At 34.1% G+C, this 24,891-nt stretch overlaps 1 protein-coding gene across 1 annotated transcript in view; it reads left to right on the top strand.

Moving 5' to 3' along the window:
- Positions 1–777: 777 nt before the first annotated feature.
- Positions 778–24,891, top strand: part of MMP16 (matrix metallopeptidase 16) — a 96,372-nt gene continuing 72,258 nt past the window's right edge. Inside the window, exons 1-3 of the mRNA XM_026842371.1 lie at positions 778–929; positions 8,739–8,861; positions 18,550–18,854. Of these exons, the coding sequence (XP_026698172.1) occupies positions 826–929; positions 8,739–8,861; positions 18,550–18,854 (532 nt within the window). The 5' untranslated portion in view covers positions 778–825. The remainder of the gene's footprint in view (positions 930–8,738; positions 8,862–18,549; positions 18,855–24,891) is intronic.

The following is a 24,891-nucleotide window of genomic DNA, read 5'->3' as shown; positions in this document are numbered from 1 at the left end:
TTCGTAGGGTTTTTCCAGGTGCTCTTAAGATACTGGCTTTAATCCATAAAGCTCTCAGTTATTTGGACCATGCTTTCTCCCTCTCACTTTTACACAATTAAGAGGAGAACATAAACAATTGGCATTAAATCCATCTTGATTCAAAAAGGAAGAGCCTCTATCAGGTAGTTTCCTGTAAGTGGAGACAGACTGCTACTTCACATGTCCTGGCTGCCTGCTTTGCCTATAAGTATGTGATTCTGATATTCTTCTGAGAAAGTTGAATCCCTCCCCACCCTCTCTTTCATATTCATTGAGAGACGATAACAGTATAGTCTAACTGTGTGAGAACTATTGTGGGTTTATTACGGTAGTTGATTAATATTATTATGTACTATGTGGATAGTCAATTATATGTGGCATATATTATAGATTTTATATTTTTTCTGATTTAAAAATTTCTTGAAGTGTCTAGAGCCAGGGTTAGGTGCTTAAATTGCAACTTCAAATAAATACATTTAATTGAAGCAGGCAGTTACAGATAATAAAGAGAGCTGGCTCCTGGGTAGAAAACACTGTAAGTCTTAAAATAGCAGAATCTTTAATAAAGGAGATGAAATAAAAGCCCCAAAGAATTTATTATCTTAAAAAAACAATCAAACAAACAAAACCAATCCAAACCAACAGGATTTATGCTTGTTGAATTAGAAGTTTCAGCATATATGGTACAAAACTAATTACTAAGGAGCATTTTATTTACCTCTAATTTCTGTTTAATAGCCATTGCACTTGTCATTGCAGGTATGGTTACAAAAGTATGGCTACCTTCCACCAACTGACCCCCGAATGTCGGTGTTGCGCTCTGCAGAAACCATGCAATCAGCTGTAGCTGCCATGCAGCAGTTCTATGGCATTAATATGACAGGAAAAGTGGACAGGAACACAATTGAGTAAGTAACCAGTACTGAACTGCTCTTGACTTTTCTGTTTCAAGCAGGGCAAAATAGAACGGGAAAAACTTTATAACGTATGAAGCATGGTAACTGGGATATCCAAATAGTGTTCCAGCTTCAAGTGGGGAAATAAAACGTTTCTCTCTCTCCCCTTGTCTTTCTTTTTTTGTCTTCTGTATTTCATGGTAGCAGGTAGTCATCTGTCTAATTGCTGTCTGCCTTTGGGCAAATGATTGTAAAGAAAATGTTTCAGGGTTAACTAAAGAAAGGGCCAAAAGGTTATCAATGTGGTAGTGGAAAAACCTATTCAAGATCGACAAGAATTCATGAAATGTTCACAGTGGAAAGAGTCTTTTCTTGCAGAAAATCTTTAGTGTCGATTTTCTTACCCTCATTGAAAAAAAATTTAGCACACTCTTGGGCCCATTCATTTAATGGCTTCCAGTAGCAAAAAAAACCAGGTGTGGTCATTTTAACATGCAGTAAAATTGGATTAGTTTTGCATGCCCTTCGTAGTTCTGGAGTTGTGTAAGGCCATCAGTGTCTGATTTTACTGACAGACTGAACACAGAGAAACTTTCTGAAACAGTATTGAAAGACACTTAGAAACAACTCTATACTATGCCAATTTTTTAAAATGTAGCAGGAAAAAACCAAAACAAAACAGAGTATTAGAACACAAATAAGAAAATGTATCTGGGATTAAGATTTGAAGTGCTTGTTGGACTCATTCCAGTTAAAACAAAGTAAAGATTATCTTGTGTTTTTAGAAAAATGTACTTTTCTTGGAAAGCAAACAATAACAAAATAGTACTGTCGCTACGTATCCAACATTTAGTTTATTGAAATATGTTTCCGCTACTTCTCTAAAATTTATTTATTTTTTTTTGGGGGGGGGGGAAATACTCCTTTATTTCCCATTTACCCGCCCTAACCTGATGTGTCATTTTTCATTATTCTTTTTTTTTGTAAAGTAACTGACATGAATGATTTTTTTATCATTTAGAGTTTAGGGAAGAGGCTACCCAAAATGCTGGCAGGATTGGAAAAATCATTTTATTCCACTGGCACATGCATTACTGCATTGAAAAGCAATAAAGCAAAGCAGATTTTGGGGCTGCCCTAAGGGGAGGTGAGTTGATCACACATCCCTCAGTTCAGGAAGTTAAAGGACCTTAGAACATGCAGTGCAATATCAGTAAATGCCTAGTGAGAGAGAGCCATGATCAAAAGTATGTTTATCGTCCAATCTGCAGGGTGGAGAGATTTCGGCTCTTTATACAGCTTCAGTGATTGATCCTTGAGGAGAAGGTGCTGCTATACCAGTCACTAGTAGCCGTTTAAAGGCACATTGGTGGCAGCTTTTTTAAGAGGCGATATATTTTATTAAAAGAAAAATCGTATGTTCACACTTAGGAGTACAGAGAAGTTAATTGATAACTTAAAGGAAAGCAGGGGGCATCTCTTAGATGTCTTAGATTCTTAGATACTCTTAGATACTTAGATACTCTTAGAGTATCAGCTAGCCTGGTGAACAGAACCAAACCAAACCAAAACTTTAACTGCAAAGGAAGTGGTTCACGTTTGCTAAACTGGGCATGTTGGCCAGCATGTCAGCAAGGTTGTCTTCACTTCTTCTGCTGCGTAAGAGACAAATGAATCAATCTATGCAGCAGTCCAAAACATTAATTTTACAATCTTGTAGATATTCAGCCTTCCAAACCTTTTGATGAATGAGTTTCTTCTACACAGATATATTAAAGCATGGCAATTCTTAAGTACATAAAACTCATGCTGGATGAATTCTACATTTACTTATACATTTAGAGTTGCATTAACTTAACAAAGTTGGGAACAAAACTAATTCTTAAAGACTCGTCACACCTGCATTGCTGTTGAGAAAAAAAGATAAATTCATTAAACTAAACTGTGGCCTTGTGACCTTAAGTTACCATCAATTAACACCACTGAATATTCTTGGGAGAGATGACTATAGAAAAAGTTTTTGTTTTGTTTTGTTTTTTTTTCCAATTTTTTGTTCAATTGTAAATGTATAAAATAATTTTCTCTTTCATCTACACAGAAGTATATATACTCATCTGGTCAGAAATATGTGACAGTTTAGCATTTGTTTCTCTGTGATTAATATGTTATGATCACAAACAGTGCTGGGATTACAAAACAAAGAATACAGCAGGAGCCTCATAAAAATATGTTCTCATCTTGTGCATGAGGATTTACCTGCTTTAGCAGTCTTGAGGAGAGATTATGATGTGCCTCTTCGTCTTCAGAAGGACAAACAATTAAAAGAAGTTTTAGCAGTAACTTGATAGGAACCAACTTTCAGGATATTAACAGAGAAATTAAGTCCTGCAGCATGATCATCAAAAGTCTCCTGGGGGGATTTTGTTGCTCTGAAAAAAAAGATAATCCCTCAATGAGTATTTTGGTATGCATAAATATGTACAGTGTTCATCTTCCCCCTACTACTCATTTACCTTTTGCTGTATTTTTAAATTTGTTTCCCAAGTGTCTTGAAAACCACGATTCATACTTATTGCTGGGGATAAGGAAGAGTGAGTGGCAGAAAGAGTCATCACTGTAATGGCGTAAAAATATGAGGGACATTCTGAATATCATGACAATAGCAAACCTGGTGAAAATACCCAGTGACATTTTCATGGGGTGCCACAGTATTTTCTGTGATTCATTGATAAATTACCAAACACAGTCAATGATTCATTAAAATGGAGACTTCTGAAAATGGACCAACTGTTGCCATCCTGGTCTTTCACATCCCTAAACCAAACCTACTAAGTAGAAAAAGACCAGTTGTCTTTTCTTAAAACTGCTATACGAGTTTATTTCCAAAACATGTTTTGCAGTTTAAAGCGCTACATTACAAACAGGATGGTTGTGTATAGGATGCTGACTAAATCTATACAAGTAACAACACATTTGTTTTATTTTAATGACATCATTTATAAATAAATGGCAAATGCACTTATTTTAATGCTCAGATGAACTTCTAACCAAGTTTACTTCAAAGTTTATAATTAAGCTGTAATCGAATTTATATGTGATCTCTACTGTTTATATATTAATTATCAGTAATAGAGTAAGGGTGAACGGTAAATTTTTGAGCTGTTGAAATTGACTCAGTGGTCTATTTTATTAGTAAATATTTTTGCACAAAAGCTATACATAAGGTCTTGTACCATCAGGAAACATTCAGTGAGAAGCCTTGCAGACAAATCCTTGTCAGTAACATGGGTGAAATACAGTATCTCACATCACTCTCTGACAGCTCCCTATTACTTAGAGGAGTATCAGTAAAGTTCTGTAATAGCAGAGTACAGTGGGGAAAAGATGTTTGCAAAACATGTCTATCCTCACAAGAAGTTTAAGGGTACTATTTAGTAGTTTCCTTAAGTAAATGTCTATAGTTTTTCCAGCCACTAAGTCAGGTTGCACTGTCAAGCTGGACTCTCCCTTTAATTTTTATTTTTTGCTATAACTCTGCCAAAAAAAAAACCCAAACCCAATCACCACCACCAAAAACATTATACAGCCTAAGCAGCAGTTTTGATTAGGGATAAATGGGCCAGGGTTGGGGGGACATTTAATCAAAGGTAATTTTTTTAGTGTTTTGGTTCCACATTAGACCAATAGTTTTTTTCTAAAAGCTTAAGAAACTAAGAAAGCAGAGATTCTTCCTCTAAACCCCCGAAGAACAAAATAAGGTTAGGCAACTGGCTTGAGTTATGAGAAGTTCAGCTTCAGCTCACTCTCTGCTGGAAGATCATTACAATTCTGCTGCATATTTTTATTTTAATATTTTCAGATTTTCTGTTAGTCTAAACTGTTTTAATTTTCTTGACGTATATACCTTCTCAAGATTCAAACTAACAGAGCTAAAAGAGGAATTTTATGTGACATAGTCTACATATTGAGTACATTAGTCACAATTAAGCCTCTTTATTGAGTACTGATAAAATATTGATTTTGAGGGGCTGTTGCATAAAACATTTTTACAAGTTCAGAACCAAACAGATTAAAGAGAGGCAAGGTATTAAAATATTACGAGTATTCACCTTTTTAAAATGAAAAACAGTTATTTCCAAAAAATTAAACTTCAATCATAATTGATCATATTATTTTAAAATCAGGTATATTTGGAAGAAAATAGAAATTAATGTTTTATTTGTCAACTCCTGCCCAGATGGAAGAGCATATTACATACTAAGTATCCCCAAATGTCATGAACATTAATAGTTACTATTGAGAGTCTTTCTTCAAGTCAGTGTGAGAACAATTACTGTTTAAAATATTATTTTTTACATAATACAAATCAAAAAAAGAAAAATTACATGGCAGAAGTTGTTGCAGTTTTGCCTAATTTCTGTGCTAGAAAGTCTGAACTCCAATATTAACCATGTAATTTTTTTTTTTCAAAATTCTGACACTAAACTTAGCTCAGCTAAGACCTAGGTGATAGATTTGGTGATAGTCCAACTCTTCAGCTGCAAATTGAATCTTTCCTTAAATTTTACATGAGGATAATTTTGTGAACCACCGTCCCCATCCTCAGGTAAGAACATTAGTGGGCCAGACAACAGGACAACATGTAACACTCCCTGACCAGCCAAACCATTAAGAATATAAGCATAATGTTCTTGATAGGTACATGCCATTTCAAAATCAATGCAAGAACAAATTGTGACTGCATGAATATCATAATATGTTATTTTGGGCTATGTTTTTTTTTTTGTTGTTGTTGTTAAAAATGGATTGTCAGTAGTTCTAGTAAGATAATAAAATGTTGAAGTTTGATTCCATGTTACCTAGTGTTCTTAACTTATTGTATTAAAGCTTAAGTGTAAAATATTTTATGCTAACATTATTTTCTGTAAGAGTGTTGAACCTTTGACATAACTTGAGAGATTATTTCAATAACAGCTTTGAAGAGGATTTTTTTAAATTCACAACTTGGAATATTTACACTTATCTCCCCCTGGTTTGCCAATGAGCAAACTCTGTTGTTAAGATAGGTCTACATCACTTAAGCTAAATAATTTAAACTTTTTTTGGGGGAAGCCTAATTCAATTGATTTATCCATTGCCCTTGAAACAACACGACTATAAGTGATATATTATGTATTTTATACAAGACCTTGACATTTTTGTACATTGTTTCTAACAAAATATGATAGTTATTTGGTTTTGCTTTATTCCTTGCTTCTTTCTTTTGATGTAGTGATATCACCTTAAGGTGAGGACACAGATCTTTTGTTACTTATATGCCTTTTTCTGCAATGTGTGTGTGCAGTTTCAACAGCATAATTTAAATATACCCTGTCATTAAAATGCATGGTAACTGCATGCTGATCTAACATGCACTGCGAAAAAGTATTACTGACAACGTGTCTAAAAGTTTTCTGAGAGCTGAGCCAATTTTAATCTCATTTGCTGAAGTGTAAATATGATATAATTTTACTAAGAATAGATCTGCCCTTTGGTCTGTAACTCAGATCTGCTTATTTCCTTCATTTTATTACTAGAGCAAATTAAACTTTTCAGTAATATTTCATCTCAGAAGTTGCTAACATCTACTTTGTTGAATTGACACTTCTTTTAAAAAAAACATAAGAAACTGAAGTAAAGTTTCAAGATGTTTCAGCAAATACTGGTGGGTAAAGTTTTATAGATTTTGCAGTATTGTCTTTGCAGACACTAGGGAAGGAAGACTGTCTTCCTTGCAAATACAAATAATAGTGGTTTAGGTTCCACTCATACTTTGTAATTATTCTGACTAGAAATTAGAGCAAATCATTCTGTGTTTCTTACTTGAAACAGGTAACTGAACTCAGTGTCTTCAGTTCAGACAGTCCAATTCGTAAGTTTTGGCTTCCCAACTTGTACTACTTGATGGATGTGTCACTCATCAAAGTTTTTGGAGACACTTCTGTAGTCTTTATCAGTGCAAGTGGGGTGCAGTGCCTTCTTGGTGTTATCACTAAAATGTTGTATTATACCACAGGCTGGTGAGCTTAACTCCTACTTATGCATTTAAACAATAGTTTGCTATATATCCATAGCTACAGCATATATGAAGCATTATAAGTCTGCCTGTGTTTTTAAACCTCTACACATGGACATACGAAAATATGTGTGCCTGATTTCGACGGGAATAGCCCATTTCTAAAAATGCATTCAGTATGCAATATGTTTTTTCTTGCATGAAACTTACAATGCAAATCTCATTCTTTGAGTACAGAACTGAAAAATCAATTATTTCTTTAGATTGTAGAGAGTTTTTATACACACACCACACACACACACACACACACACACACACACACACGCACACACACACTCTACTCCTTTGCACTGCAAATATTCCATGTTTTATTTTGGACAAAACAAGATGGTTTTCTTCATTTTGCATATACTGAACTAAGAATATCTACTGGAAGAGATGAAAGATGGTTGGCTGGTTGTTTTCTTGAGTTTCTAATCCAGTGCATGTATTAAAAGGAGTCTACATTCTCAGATGACATTTCATATGACTTTTCTGTCATCCAGTCATACATACCTACAACATCTGTGTGTATATTTATTTATGAAACAATGCTTAAAGGCCAGTTTAATGGACAGAAATTCATTCATGCAAGACTGAATACAGGGTATGACTACTCTTGTGGTAAATACCATTGGATAACTACAGCTTTTACATCAGTAATTTTTTTGGCATGATAGAAATAAAGTCAAATGAACTGGAAAAATAACAGAGGAGATTTGTCTTTTACTTATTCAGCGAATGTCTTTAATCTTACTGTCTTCCTGTTGATAAATTATTCTGCAGCTCATATAAAATAATTTCAGCCTAGTTTTGTTTGCTTTTACTCAGACTAAATAATCTCTTACACTACAAGTGAGAAACAGTTCAATGATACTGCTGTTGAATTCATGCTTTTGATTTAGATATTATCTTAATTTTGACATATTTGGAATGATGTCAGTTTTAAAGTTTTTGAAATATTGGAAAACATGGAAATACTGTAGGCCACTAAAAATTGAGCACGTCTATGGAAAGTGTGGTGATGCTGCAATGGTCATTTTTGTTGTTTGTGATTTAGACCTTTTCAGTCTGATTTTATTCAGACCATTAAATATTCTTAAGCAGAATTCTTGAGTTAAATGTCTCCACTACAAGTTTACAGTTGAAAGGAGATACTCTTCACTGTGTGGAAAGAGAGCCAGGTGGAAGAACTAAATAGTATCATAAAGTTAGCAGTTTCAGTATCTTGAATTAAAAAAAAATAATCTGACAGTTTGCTGGGCTCTTTGATTAAAAGAACTCAAGGCTTGTTTAAATATCGTGACAATGTGACAAAAGAGGAGAATCACAGAATACAAAAAATAATTAGGAACTAATGTTTTCACCAAATCTTTGTGTATATACTTTAACTTCACCTTCACCAAGCAAGCTAGTAATACAGATCACAATTACCTTGAATCAATCAAAATATATTATTCACTGTGAAAGACTTGTCCAGTTGTGAAGTCTTGTTCAGAGGTTGTAGCAAAAGAAAACTAGGAAAAATAACTAGGAAAAAGAAGTTGGTTTCTGAATGTCATGGGTTGCAATGAAGTTCCGCAAACTATACATCTGATAACTCTTCCTTTTGTTAGTCATTGTTACATGTAGACACAAAATTGATCGTACCGTAACTTCAAAAAAGTATGCAATGGTTATGACTTCCCTTTCATGTTGCTCTAACTATGTGGTGCTCTTTCTTGCAGCTGGATGAAGAAGCCTCGATGTGGTGTGCCTGACCAAACAAGAGGCAGCTCCAAATTTAACATTCGTCGGAAACGCTACGCATTAACAGGACAGAAATGGCAACACAAACATATCACTTACAGGTACCAGAGATATTCATCTAGATACATAAATGTCACTAGTAGTGCTGACTTCTAATTTAAAATAAATATAAACTTCTGAAGTAGTTTTCAATATTTTTAGAAGTTTATTATTAATATATGATACAAAAATGCTAATTTGGATACCTCTTGGATAAGTATCTATGTGCTACACAATAACCATATTAATTTCTTGGATTAAAATTGCATGCATTTAGTAACCAGTAAATTCTCTGAAGCTTCAGCATTGATTTAACACCAAATATGTCCTTAACCTTATCTTTCAACCCTCTTGGCAGCTTCTCAGGGAACATTGCTCTGAAACTAGGAACGCTGTAATGAAACAGATCTCAAATTTAAGTATGTAAAATAGGCTATTGGAAGGAGTCAATCTCTGCAAAATGTACATTCCTACAGGTCTATTCTAGGTGCAACTGAATTAAATTATTATTTGGTGAGTCACTGACCCAAACATTTCCTGCCTACATGATGATGGGCATAGGGGTATGTGTGGGGGTGTACATCTGTATAACTCTTGAGTCTGGCATATATGTTGCCTACTGTCAAAACTGACCTTTGCAGGGAAAGTTAGATTAAAACTATGTACTTGTTAGAGCTCTGTCAACCAAAGTGTCATGTATATAACACAAAATCCATAATTTGTCAGCAAACCAAGGATTCCAATACAGCCTGTTTGAAAATTTACACAGCCTCATCGAGATTCCTGTAATATGTAACAAGGGTAAGTTCTGAGGGATAAAACAGTTTTCAAATTCATTAACTGATGTCATTATTCATGAACCCATATAAGTATTTAAATTCATAACATCTAATGGTCATATAGACTGTTCTTCATAGCACAAGTGAAAAGATAATTTTATTAGTAACTCTGTGTCAATACTATGTCTTATGTCTGAATTGGGGAATTCTATTTTAAGACGTTACACACTGATATAAGTTCAAGCAATAGAGACAGACTGTCTGCCTTGAGATTAGTATCTTGCGTTGACTGGAGTCCTTTATTGTTAACATAAATGTAGTGCAGTTGGTTAGAATGCCCATCTACAGCACCTCACATTGATATGCATTTTAAAATTTTTAATGTAGTGTGTGTGCACACATATGACAAGGTATGCACGGTCACCTACAGATGTGTGTGGTTTTCTATTGCTCTGATTTGTACAGAGTCTGATTCTCTACTTCCTTATAGGATTTTTTACAACAGTCTAAATCCTACCACTTGTATGTCTTCTGTACTGTCACCCAAGGCATTAATCATAACAACAAATGAGGGTCCCCACTATTAAACCATGTAGCAACTACCTATAATCTTTCTCACTTTTAAGAATTTATAGCAATTCTTTACCTCCTGCCTTCCCCCTTGTAAAATGTTCACTCTCTCACTTTGACAAGACCTCCAGTCAACCAGAGCTTTGAAGTGAATGTGCCTATTGTTTTGGTAGTGAATTATGACCAAAAGATATTTCAAGTAGAAGATCCAAATTTTATTAGAATAAATAATGCAATATTAATATTTCTGAATTAAAACATAACTCAAAGCAAATAAGAACAACAACAAAAAAAAGAAATAAAATTCTTTACACACTTCTCACCCAGCAATTCCCTGCTTACAGGCTTAATACCAGTTAACTGAATGACATTTGAAGTTGCTTTGTTCCCTAAACTTTTGATCATATCTCTAGCATCACTTGTCTGCTCCATTCTTCTCAGTCTCTTTATAACCTTCAGGTTTCCAGCTGCGTTCTGTGTCTTCCTGGACAGTTGAACCTTGTAATATGAAGTGTGCCTGCTAAGCAAGCTTAGTAATTCCTACAAAGAGGGAGAGATTTCTCCCTCATCTCAGTGTCTGCTATCTCTTCCACTTTTCTGGAAAACAAAACCAAAATCCCACAAAAAACACCCCCAAGACCAACCTTCCCTCCCACCAACAGAACAGAACCACAAAATAAACAAAAAAAAGATACCATCCATTACAGTTATCACAGGACTGCACTCACCAGCTTTTCTGAACAGGCAGAGTAATAGCAAAAAAAAAAAAGTACCCATCATGTTAAAAAGAGACCAAGAGATGAGCAGAACATGGACCTTAACAGCAGTTAATGGGTTTTCCTAAAATTTTGGAGGGGCTGTTTTGCCAAGGATTTTGATTGGAGTAGAGCAAGACAAGCTTTTCAAATTTGCTTCTTTCAAGAAGTTGCTTATTTCAAGAAAATATTTAATATAATACTGTAAAAGTGTAAACTCTTGTTGGACTCAGTGAAAACAGGTGCAGTTCCAGTGCTGAGGGGACCCCTTTGAAAGAGATCAAAAGCTATATTTACCGCTTGCTATCTGTCTGGCTACTTGGTCTTAGAATATATCCTCAGATGCTCTATTTAAATTAAATAATTATCACTTCAGGCAAAACATCAAGACATTATTAATGGAATGATAGAATTGAGATCACATATAAATGCATTTTAAACTATGTCTACTTATATTTTCACTCTAGAATTTTCTGTCTGTCACTTATTTTTTTCCCCAAGAGTTGCTCCTGGCGCCTGTTAAATTTAAAGTAATTAATGTTGTTCAGACTATATTTCCTCTTAGATTGTCCCTGTAATCATGGCTAAGAGGATCAAAACATGAAACTTATTATTTTTACATTTCCATATTTTCAATTTATAATTTCTCAAGCTGAAACAGTTCCCCAAAATTTCAAATTGGAGCTTCAGAGGTAGTGACTTACTATTATAATTTACATTAATTATGTCCTTTTTGGCTACATAGTACACTTTGGACTTAGGTTATAATTACTCCTACAGAATAATGTATATGCAGACTGTCAAAATGCAGATTTACAGTATTGGGAACATCAGCATGGAATGGGCATTGTGATGCATTAATTATACTTTCTCTCCCACAGGGAATGCAGCTTTCTGCTTATTTGAACCGGTGATTAGAGTGTTTGTTAGAATTTCTGTTTCTAATTAAATTACACAACAATATTACTTACTGTATCTTTTCTGTCTGGTATATTTGATGTCAGTATACATTCTAAACATTATTAGTACTTATGTTATATACTGACATGTCTTTTACAAAGAAACAGAAAGCGATTGTTTGATCCTTTTTATGAGCCAGAAGAGCATACAAGTGAAGAGTGAAGAAGAAAATCTGAAGTACATGAAAATTATATCCCCGTTACAGAACAAACTGCAAAGTTCTTAATAATATAGTCTTGATTCTTCTTTAATGTTTTAGACTATATCAGGTTATGCAACATCTCTGAACATTATATAGAGACAGAGAAGAAATCTATGAAACCTATTAACGGATTTTTTTTTAAGGGGCTGTTTACAAAAACACTTATGAATCTCTGTCAAAATGTCTATCTCTCTCCTTAAGGACTAAAGAGATGGGGATGCTATGATTCCTGGCACTAAACATTAGCTTTTTGTAGTAAGTATGGATGCTCAGTTAGATGCTAATTAAGGCTCTGTTAAACATTCTTTTGTCATTATAATTGCATGTCCTACCAGCTTTCCATCAGAAATAATATAAAAAATGCAATTCTAGTTAACCTGATTATACACAGGAAAGTTTCCAGTATCTATCTACCTGGTATCTGCTAGAGCTATTAATGCTAGTTCAATTTTTAAGAATCTGAATAAAATAGAATCCTTCAGTTTCTGACTGTTGATTTAAGCATATTTATCCTTGTGTTAAAGCTTGGTGCTTTCCCAAAGACCAATTTAATAAAGATAATGCTTGCCCTTTTCTTCACTATTTCTTTAGCATTTCTAACCTTTGAACAGAAGGGGGGAGGACATGTAAAATACACCTAATAAAAGGGGATTAAATTACTGTGGTGATTCTAAGATTTATGCAATGAAAAAGTCTAGATAGCTGTAATTGTGAGAGAGGATTACTATGGAACAATCAGTGAAGCCAATTAGTTCTCCCACAGTGTAATTAACAGAAAAATGTTCTTCACTATATGTAGTTTTGGTATCAGTCTTCTTTATGTAAAATTTTAATATTGAAGGATATCAGTTCTCATTTCTTTAGAATTTACCTACTTCATCAGTCCTGAAATAATTAAATATTTGAATATAAATATTCTGTAATTGTAAATATTTATGTTGTATTTTACTAATTTTAAATTAGTTGTAAATTATGAATTATAGAAAATATATATATATATATATATATAAAAGCATTTATCTGTCAAGTATTTTGTTAATCTTGGTTTTGTATCTTGGAAAGCTAATTTTTGTCACTTTTCATCTTCTTTTAATGAATTATGGGGAGAATATTGTCGCTGAAAGCGAAGAAGCAGGATAATTATAAATTATTTCCAACATGGCAGCAGCAGGTTGACTTTCAGTGTGATCACAGAACAAGAAAATCAAAAGCAATAGTTCTGACTTGGGTTTAATCAACTGGAACAGGAGCTATATGAACTGAGACCACATTTTACATGAGAAACATTCTTAGGTTATAGCTACAAAGTGTTAGCAAAGTGAGACTGGAAAGGAGTTGAAGCTAAGAAAACACACATCAGTGAGAGATTAATGAAGCAACTTGATAGAAAGAATCTCTAGAGAAATGATGGTGCTAAATGAAATATACCTTTGACCAGAAGTAATCTATTAATTTCAATGAAAGTAACAGTGGGATTAAAAAAAGAAAAAAAAAAAAAAAAAAAAAAAAAAAAAAAAAAAGAGAAAAAAAAATCTTAATTTTAGGTTTGATATATAGCAATGACAATGAGAATGCAGTTTCAAATAGTTATTAAAATTTAAGCTATGTTTCAATTCATTTTAATCTTTAGTGTTTCATATCAAATACAGATCTATAATTGGCTTACTTCAGACAGATTACTGACTTAATCTTTCTACCTACTCAGTTGAGTTTCCTGGTCTTTTATCTTCCATGTCCTTTCTTTCTCGAGAACGGGGTTTCCAATTTGTGACTTTGCTCCAAGAAAATCTTGGAATGTTTGAGAGAAATGGCATTGTAGAAATATTTTCCCCATTTATATTTAATTGATATATCTATGTTCTTAAAAAAAAAAATAAAAATCATCTTGCATCATTATAATTACCATTGCATAAATTATCATTAAAATTCTAAAAGCACTCATTAGTCTCCAGTCTAATCAGCGCAACAGGGTAGTAAGATATTGTTAATCTTGTACTCTGGATTTAATGCACAAATGAGCATAGAACCAATTTAAAAACACTATTTATTATATGCAGTGGAGAATAGAAGTATCAAAGTCTACAGGCCATGAAGAAGTCTATCACTGAGTTATTACAACTCTTATGGAGGCCATTACTGCTAAGGTAAGCAGTAATAATAAGCTTTATGCATTTTGAGCTTTGTCTAGCCTTTGCTGAACTGCCTCTTGGGTCTAACTTGGGTCAGAAGAGTTGATTTTATATACGGAATTGAACCAATTTCTGTGAAAAATATAACAAACTGTTCTAATAACAGCTCAGGAATTAAAAAGGAAATAGCGAAATTTAATGGCAAATATGTGCTACTTAATGTACTGAATTTAAATTTCAGATGACTGATTTTTCATAGCCAAGTGAGGTATATCCCAACACCTTGTAAGGCTCCTGAAGCTGTTGCAGCCAAAAATGTGTCACTGAAACATGGATAATTTTTGAAGATATTTTGGGGAAGGAGGTGGAGGGAAGGGTAAACCAAAAGCTTTTCCAAAATCAATAGGACTCAGAATTTCGTAACAGTCTCCAAAACGAGACCCTTCAGACATCTGTAGAAATAGTAAAGCCATGTGAAAAGTGCATATCACTAGTGAAATCTTACTCTTCTTGTGCAAGACATGGATTTAAGAGCCTAAAGCAGTTGTCAGGTTGACAACCATATTTGCATCAAACAGCAATAATAACCACAAAATATTCAATTGATACATGGCTGTGGTTGTCTAAGAAAAACAGCTTGCAAAATTTATACAAATCATTACTCATTTTACTAGTTTTTAAAAAATGACATCGAATTAAATGTTTCATCTTATAGATCATCTTTTGCTCACTAAAATATTTTCCCTTTTGAAGGAATTGTGAGTATGTTCTTCAGCCTCTTTCACTGCTGATCTGGCCAAGGTCAGGATTGGGTCTTTCATTTGAACGCCTTTTCTGTGAAATGATCACTAGACTTGGAGGCCAGGAAAATAATACTTAGGAAATATTGTTTCCTTATTGTGATGGCCTTTGTCTTACTATGCTGACACATTGCAATAGGAGTGGTTCTGAGTTGACATGTCCTCTACTTATTTTTATTTGAGCTCCATTATCTGGACATGTTGAGTATAAGATATCCAGTTCCTCATTTTTGGGTTACCACTGACATTTACCACTGTTTCAGGTGACTGCTAGCTTTAAGATGTAGAGCCAAATGTAATAGGAAAAGGGTTCATATAAGAATTTGTTTGCTATTGCCATGATATGTCTAAACTGAAGACATTTAAGAGATGAGTCTTAGAATCTCTAGTAGTAGATATATTATATGGATTGATTTTACTGTACATTCCCTTCAGAGGTTATATGGTTGACACCATGAAAGAAATGTTAAATAACTTGGATTTCATATGTCCACACTGGTGAATCATTCTAAGCAAAGTTCCCAGCTAGACAACTTCATTATCTGTGTTACACACAGTATTGGAATTTGCCCTTTTGGGACTGAACATAGCTTGTATTAAACACATTAAAACGGGACAATAATTTTCTGGAAATACTCTTATATTGGAATAACTACTGATTTATTTAATTTCTTTTAGAAGCTACATTTTTCAGTATAATCTCACCCTCTCCAGAAGGTTGTTTTGGAAGTCAGAAATCTGTCTTGTTTTAATACAGAATGTATGCTTTGAAAAATTATTCTTCTTGACAATGAATCCTGAGATGTAGGATGCTGTTTCAAAAGTAATTCAATAGCTAAATTCCCTGGAAAAGGTCTCCCATCATAGGTAATCACTCCTAGCTAATGTGTGTGAAACTAGCACAATGGCTCAATTTTTCATTTGTAATCAATGACTAAAACTTAATTCTGTGCACTGAAAAAGCAAGAAAATATAAAGTGATAAGGTTTAAAACATGAGTCAAACCCTTTTAGACCAAGAAATAAATCAGATTCCACACAATCCATTTTTATCCACTTCCTCATATCATATGTAAAAGTATAAAACATCCTTTTGCTTTATTTACATAACCCCAAAGTGTGATTTTGACCCATTACTAAGTCTCTTAAATACAAAACAATAAAAAACCCAAACTGTCTTTCAAATGAACTTTTCTTACATCAAAATATCAGTTTTACTAGACATATTCTATTTCCTATGAAAGCTGTTGATTCACTTGCTGTATTCATTATACATAGCAAATAACAGAGGCTCTGATCCTTTAATGAGCTGTGCTTGAGAAAATTTATGTGCTTTAGAGAGCACACTGCAGGACTGACTATGAGAAAATTCATCAGCTTTGTAAGTGCTATTCTTAGGGTAGCAGCAGGTTAACTGTTGTTAAGTTTTTAGTAGTGGCAGTGTAAGTGTACCTTTGTGAGGTGTTTTGATTTAGTGCCACATGAAACTCTGGTTGTCATTTTCAAGGGACAGAGGATGAATAGTTTAAAAATGTGCTAACTAACGCATCTCAAAAAAGTAATTCACAGAGTTTTCAGAGAGGGATTCTGCAGGGACTACTATTTGATCCAGTGCATCCAATATTTTCTTTAATCACCTGAAAATCAGCACACCACTGATCATAAAATTAGGGCATCATGCAAAGCAATTTGAATCACATGATATTTACAATGTATAGAGTAAGAATATGCCTACACATCAGAGGACTGTTTCTCTCTGACAGTACAGTACAGTACAGTACAGTACAGTATCAGTACAGTAGTACTTTGTAGTTCTGACAGAGTCAGTGTTAACTGAACATTGTAAAATTGGAGTGAGTTCAATAAAAATCACAGAAAATATTTAATAAACTGGAGAAAATGTCTTATAATAAGAGATGTAAAGAGTTCAAACTTTTAATTTCAGAGAGACAACAAAAAGGTAATGACTTTGCAGTGCAAATGTGTCTTTTAAATATCTTTCTTTAGGAGGAAAAAATGTTCTTAAAGCTCATGTATGTGAAAAAGAAAGGCAGAACAAGAACCAATGTTAGAAGCCAGACAAGAGAATAATCACAAGTATGCAATAACTGGTTAAATCATCTTTGCAACAAAAGATCAAGGGGATCAGTGGATTCTCTACAGCATGCTATCTTCTAATCTGTCTTGATATCTCTTTGGAACATACATGCTAGGTACAAAGAAATAATGTTTTGGTTAGACTAGCATTATTGGACTCAATACAGGAATATTCTGAGTGGAAGTCAAAATAGGTAACTATATTTACTATATGAACCTATGAACAAAACAGTATATATGTAGACATCAAATCTATAAAATTAGACTTGAAGGATTTCTTTCCATTTATATAAGCTTACAATATAATCAAACAAATTTAATGCACCAATCAAATCAACCACTCCAGGTTTATGAATGAAAAAATCTTTATTATCCATTAACACGCCATGCTGTGTAAACTTACATAAATCTTATATATACTCCACAACTGTGTAATTTCCAGAATTTATGCTGGACGTTCAGTCAAGCACGTGTCAAATTAACAAAGAACATTTTATTGAAGCAGTTCCAGAACAGACACAAACTTAACAGTTTTTGATGGCCATAAGAATTGGGTAAAAATGATGGAGGAAATTGAATTGCTCTGAAATTAAGTAGTGCCATTCTTTTCTTGAAATCACTGATAAAAAAAAAAATAAATAAAGATTTCTTTAAAGATTTTTAAATCTTTTTAAAGATTATTCCACTATAATGTGCTAGTAACTGTGACTGAGCTCAACTGTAATTCTGATGGCTTTTTTTGCCTTTCTCTTATATGTGTCATTTGAAGTAGTGAAGATTGAAATTTCTGTTTAAATATATATTTCTGAATTAGCACATAATTGTCTTCTATAAAATTATTTCTCTGAGGAATTCTACAGTTTTATGCAAGATTTATAGAAGTAATCAGATCATAAAAGGACATCTTAGCCTGTATTGAAATAAAAAGGCTTTGTTTGTGATAAGGAATTATCTGTCCAGTTACAAATGCAACAAGAACTGTTTTTAAGGCTTTGTGATACTCGTTGGTTGTCACAGTATGGAGCTCTGCTATTGTTAATGGGCTCACTAAGAAGTTAAAATTTCATTTAACTGGAAACATTTTTCTTTTGATCAGAAATTACATCCCGTTCTTTAGCTGTGATGGATTCTAATTGTGGTCCAGGAAGTAAACAGTCAGAGGTTGATTACTCTGGTTATCCCACTGTTAAGATTTTTTTCATTTTAAAACGTTTTTAATCTTCTAAAAATGAGATTTTTTGGACTGCTGAGTAACCTAGCTGACATATAATAAGCTCTAGCATAAAGGGCTACACAGGTTGACACCAACTTGTTTAAAAATACTCCCCTTAAAGGATATAATGCCAGACTAGCATGTTTTATTAAAAGCACAGTGCTTTTAATAATTAGGGGAAAATTGAGGTAAAAAGTGTCACTTACCACTCTCAAATGTAATCTAACGTTTCTCTGTTTCTTTCAGCATAAAGAACGTCACTCCAAAAGTAGGGGATGCTGAAACTCGTAAAGCCATTCGCCGTGCCTTCGATGTGTGGCAGAATGTAACTCCTCTAACATTTGAAGAAGTTCCTTATATTGAATTAGAAAATGGCAAGAGGGACGTGGATATTACAATCATTTTTGCATCAGGTTTTCATGGAGACAGTTCTCCCTTTGATGGGGAGGGAGGATTTTTGGCTCATGCATATTTCCCTGGGCCAGGAATTGGGGGAGACACTCATTTTGACTCAGATGAGCCATGGACTTTGGGAAATCCCAATCATGATGGTAAGAGAAGATTTCAGTTTAAACAAAATAAACAAATGGCATGAATTTTCAGCTAACAAAACTATTTCCATGCTTCTCTATCCCTAAAGTCATATAGCATTGTTTCCTAAGTTCACATTAGTTTAGAAATATATTCAGTTGATTGGTCTATTAGAATCTGAGGCAGAAAACTTTCTGTCTAAATGTAAGTTGCAGTATGAAAACCTGTTTCTCTTGAAAAACATTGAATTTTTGCGAGGAACCTTTGTGTTAATTCAAACATTGTACTGTTGAATGTTTACATAAACTACTTTCATTTTGAAATTGTTTGCAATGTATAGATCTTACTTAGGTTTAGGGAAAATGTGGAATGTTTTTTAGTAGTGGTGTAAGAGAGGTTAAGAACAATTGAGACTACCTACCAATGCAGCGGATACCAGTGTACATGAAGCCTAGTGTTCTCCAGTTTTTCTTTCTGGTAATACAGTGGCAGCAGTTAAAGTAATCTCTTAAAGAAAGGTGCCATTCCAAGAACAGAGTGTTTCACAATAACTTTTGAACTCTTTCTGCAGTTGTTAATTCCAACAATAGTTTTCTTAAGTTGTATGTTCCCCATAGTCAAATAAGTGACTGCATAGTGCAGTTGACATACCTAAAATTTACCAAATCAAGCTTAAAAGTACTCTTTAAAGCTACTTTTCACAGAACTCTAATCTGACCCCTGCCGAGCTCTAAATTAATGTGGCTAAATTACTGTCATTATCTAGGGAACCTAATTTAAGCTAGCCTTTGCATCTCCTCAAAACATATCAAAGAAGAGTTTTGTGTAGATATATTCTGTGTCTGATGCTTTGATGCTTTCACAGGTTTGGTTCCAAGCAGCCTCAGTTGTCCTAGTAGATCTCTCTAAACCAGTTACATAGAGTTTGAGAGAGTCTCTTCAGGAAACAGTGATGTACAAAGGAGGATACACTGATGCACAAAGAGGATGTTTCTAGCATATAAAAGATGACAAAAAGTGCAGAACTGTTGTATTTCAATGTTATGCTGAACTTCGAACAATGAGAAGCTTTATCTTATTCTTTTCCTTCCCCTTCTCACCTGAGATCTTCCAAGTAAAATTCAGAACTTTTTACGTATCCTGGAGTTTGCAACAGAGCTTTGAATTAATATTTCAGGAGTATAAATACAGTATTGTGACTGTTCTAATGGTGCAATACTTCTGTTGTGCCAGTGTCAGTGAAGGAAGAGAAGTGTGCTGCACTGTGTAAGCCCTTACTAGTAGAATGAGTTCAAGTAGCTTATTTCTTGTGGACCAATCTCTAGGTTCTGACTGGAGCAATATCTCTGTATTGCACTGCTCATATTTGCCCTCTTCACAAGTTTAGCTCAAAGAAACAACAGTGGGAATCTTCTGTTAGTGCAGTTCAGGTATATAGCCAGTCACAGCACTGTGAGGCTAAATTAAGGTGTTTTTATAGGCCTCAGTTGGATGCCAACACTGAACTTAATGTTCTGTGGTTTTAGAGCTATTACTTCAGGCACTCAGGAAAATCTACAGGCATGTGTACGTTGAAGTCAAGGTGTCAATTTAAAATGCAATAACTCTTTTGGAGCAGTTCCACACAGGGATACTTTTTAGTCTGTATGAAAGCGTGCAAACTTCTGGCTATGTCCTTCTCCTTTAACATAAATAATTTTCAGAGTGAAAAGGGCACTCACCTTTATATGCCTTTTTGTGGTTGATTTTGTAGAGCAGTTTTCAAAAGCTATTTCTTGTATTAATGAATTTTCAGATATTTTGAAGAAAAAAAAAAAGCAAGTGAAAGTAAAATGATACTATCACTAAAAATATGCTTTTATGTTTCGTAGAACATTGAACTTTTATAATAAAAAAGTTTTGCTATTGTCCCAGTTTAATGAAGGTTTAATAGGTATCACTGGAACTTTAGTCTGCAAATTTAATAAATTATGTACTTTGGTGTGCTCATATACACCTTTTTGAGGGAGACATATTCTTAGAATGGAATAGTCAAGGTAGAAAACCCAGGATATTTTATGACTGGAAGATTTGTGCAAAATACATGACAATTAGAATAAATATTTTACAAATCCAATGTTTTTTAGAATTTTGGCAAGTCTTAGTTTCATTTTTGAGATGGTATGAACCATGGATCTTAGGTCATAGCTATTGTCCAGATAAAAGCCTTATGTCACTGTAACTCTAGAAATAGCCATGTATGTGCAGTTGATCTGTATATGCAGAGTGCTTATTTGTCCGACTGGTGACTTCCAGTTATCAGGGAGCAAGTTCTGTCGATGAGTAGCTTATGTCTAGGAATCCTGAAGGAGCACCCAGATTTTTTTTTTGGTGACTGGAATACATTTATGGGTGGAAAAAGAAGACAAGCATGCCATTTGGGATTGACAGCAAGAAAAGACTTACAGCTCTCTTAGGCTCTCTATCATCTTGAGCTCAGTCTCAGAGCACTGAAAAGCAGAAGGTTGAAAAATATATTTATGATCTTAGCTATGAGTCATTTTTCCCAGGTGAGTGTCATTTTTTTTAAGGTTCATTGCTCCAGTAGTCCAATAGTCATCTTCATGTAGTGTTATGTGAAATCCAATAGAAGAGGAAGAAGATTTGGTGATTTATTTTTATTATTAAATTAACTCTCACCTCAAAGGACTGATTTTCTCTGATTCCTATTCTTTTATCCCAGAGTGACTTCAAAACATGGACCAACTTGGTTATTTAGGAGCAAAAATGCAAAATAAGAACCTCTTGAAAAGTACTAGCCTCATTCTCCCCCTTGTACTGTTCTAATGAAAATAATTTGAATACTGACTACCTCAGAAAAGGCAAGCAACTTCTTGAAATGCTTTCATAAACTGTTGTCCTTTTAAAAATAATTTTCATTCCAAATGAGGAATCATATTCAGTATTCTGAATATAGGTAACTCCTAACGTAATTTATCTTGACTAGTTAATTGCAGTGTCTTCATATTTTAGGTTTGGGTTTCTTATCATGTTTGCTTGATTTTCATGTGTTTTGCTTGGTTTTAATAATGTTGTGGTCTGAAAGGACAATTCCAGTAGAAATACATAATCTGCACAGTGCAGTGATGCACTTTGTTCTGACTCCAGTGGTATGTTTTTGTGGATCGCAGACCTATCTTATCAATCCTGTTCTGGGGAAGACATCTGTGCTTTGACTCCTCCCTCATTCTGAAGAATGAATAAGGCTCTTGTAGGAGTAAAGACTAATGGGCCCATCGCTCCGGAAGAAACCTCCTGTCATTAAATTTAACACTTACAGGCTCTCTAAAATAATGTATTTCTTTGCTTTCTTAATACTCTGTAAGTAAAGTACAGCTGGTACCTTAGCTCCAGCTAAGCTGTAGAGGTCTCTTCTCAAAATTTCCTTCTGTAGTGGTGCAGGTGATGCCAGAAGTATTGGCCAGGTAGAAGGACAAGAATCTTGCCATCACAGAGGAGCAATGGAAACAAGGATAGAATTTCATTTACTAGGGAAGGAGGGGTATACTGTAGGATAAAAGGTGTTTGAGGGTTTTTTGCAAGGTATGGAAATGGTAGCCTTCCAGTACTTTGGACAAAGTGTTTGTATGCATTGGACTGGAGCCTTCCTCCAGTCAGCTTTCATGTTCCACTTGTTCTTTTAGGGCATCTACTTTTCAAGTTGTACTGTGGGTATGGACCTTCTCACCTAGAGTAGACCCCGTTTCCTTTATGGTCTGCCTATCCAAGTTTCAGTGTGAGATGACAGCCTTACGTTTGTAGATTATTTGGGACAGGATGGTTTCTTTATGCATCTTATGAAGTACCTTGTGCTCCTAGGTAGCCTCAGTTATAACTTGGATCATTCTGGTAACTATGGTACAAGAAAAGAATGGAGAAAACAAACATTAAAGGTGAAACACTGCTCAGGTATAACAAATGAGAAAGTATATGGATATTACATGAAAATATTTCACAAAGTGTATGCTGAAAGATGTAAAAAGAGACAAAATATAAACAGGAGATGAAAATCAGGTTACATAAGTATCTATTTGAAGAATCAGCACTTAAGAACTTTAAATCCTTATTTTCTTTTAAACAAGTACTGGAAAGAGAAAAAAGTGGAGAAAACAAAAAGGGAAAGGAAGAAATATTAATATATCAGTCTTGAGGCTAGGCAGAGATTTTATTGTTCCCATGACTCCAATCCATTTGGGTGATATATATCACCTCATTTTTTGAATGAAAAAATTATGGACAATGAATAATATATCTAAATCCAGAAAAGACAATGGCTTCTTGTTAAGAGTGCATATTTTTTTGAGAGATAGTGTTGTCAAAATTCTACTTATATTATCCATATTTTGTTCTAACTTTGAGGAACAGTCTTTTGAAAGCTGTTAATAATGTCTGCTGAACATAGATGTTTACTACTGAGAAAATGGAAAGTGTATTTCTACAATGACACAATCAGGAAAAGGACTTACTTTGCAAGTCTGCCTAGTTAATAGCATATAGTAATAAAAACATAAAAAAATTCAGTAGGTCAGTTTTCCTATGTGTACTTCAGAAAATGAAAATTAGAAAGAAGTCAAAATATATATTATATACAGTAGTTACTAGATTTTATTTCATTGCCTCATTCCTGTGACTGAAGGTTGCCTATGATCCTATAACCGAACTTTGAGAAGGAGAGGAGGCAATATTTGATCTAAGAGCTGCTAAATTCAGTCTGCACAGTGGGGGCTGCTTCTAAAGTGATGAAGTAGCTATATGTCCGTTATTATAGGATCATTAGCTGCTGTATTTTGGAGGGGAAGTGTTATCTTCTTGGTTTATTTTTTGTTTGTTTGGCTTGGTTTTTTTTTGAGGAATCCCTTATAACGCCTTGGAGAAGACAAGAACTATTCTCACTATAGTTTGTCGTTTTCTCAATAATTTAAAAGCAGACGGTTTCAAAAGCTAACTCAATCTCATATCCTTCACCATTTATGAAGTAACACCCAAGAGAGGGACAGATGAAGAGTCTGAAATCAGTTTTCTGAACAGTGACTTCAGAGAAGGCTGCCTCATCTTTAGAAACGTTGACTTGTATCTTGACTAGTTCTGTTGGCAAACCCCAAGGGCCATTTCATGGATCAAACCTGCATAACATTCTGATACTCCCTGGCAACCCCAAGCCATCAAAGCCAGGTTCCTTAACTAGTGACTATGCTCAGAAGTTTCATTTTGGATGATGGTGGCAGGGAAAGAAAAGGCTGTGATGAATTTTGCAGTTATACTCACTGCTACCTGTGTGTTGAATGAAACACAGACTTCCCATCACTTGGGAATAATGACTGAGATGTGTCTGTTCTTCACTTTTGCCTTACATATTTTCCACCAATCTCTTTTCCCTGGAATTATTGCATGATTTATTATAAACATAATTCCTATGAAATATAAGAAAGCTCTCAGATGGAATCCTAAAAAATTATGGCAGAGAGAGCAGAAAGAAAGACATTCAGGGAAGGGTCCATCATGGATGAAGATATATACACTATGTTCTAATAGAGTGCAAACTCCATTACTAAAACATATCACTATATACTTTATGGATTCTTAATTTATGTATTTCCTTTCTTCACCTGAGAGTGTATGAAAACATTTTTGCTGTTCCTTAGAAGATAAACATCTCTAACTTAAGACATAAACTCTTGCCTCTATTTCAAAAATTGCACTGATTTATCACAATTGATTTCACATTTGTCTAGCTACATGCACTTAAATTAGTTTAAACCTTGTTTAAAGCAGTTATTTTTTCTGGGAAATTACTAAATGCATCTAAGCCTATTTAAGGGAGTTTTAAACCAGTTTGAATGGAGAGTGCACTACTTTTAACTAGATTAATTTAAGACTGACCTACTTACACAAGTGTAGCTTTTTAAAATATAGCAAGATTTAGAAGTAGCTCTTGGGGATAACAAGGATTTCTTGAGATGTTAGATTTCAAGCACATTAGACATGATGCTTAATGTACCAATTACTGCCTAAAATCTG

The sequence above is a fragment of the Athene cunicularia genome (assembly GCF_003259725.1).
Source record: "Athene cunicularia isolate RWA chromosome 2 unlocalized genomic scaffold, athCun1 chr2_part1, whole genome shotgun sequence".
Lineage (NCBI taxonomy): Eukaryota > Metazoa > Chordata > Aves > Strigiformes > Strigidae > Athene > Athene cunicularia.
This window is presented reverse-complemented; position numbering and strand designations above follow the sequence as displayed.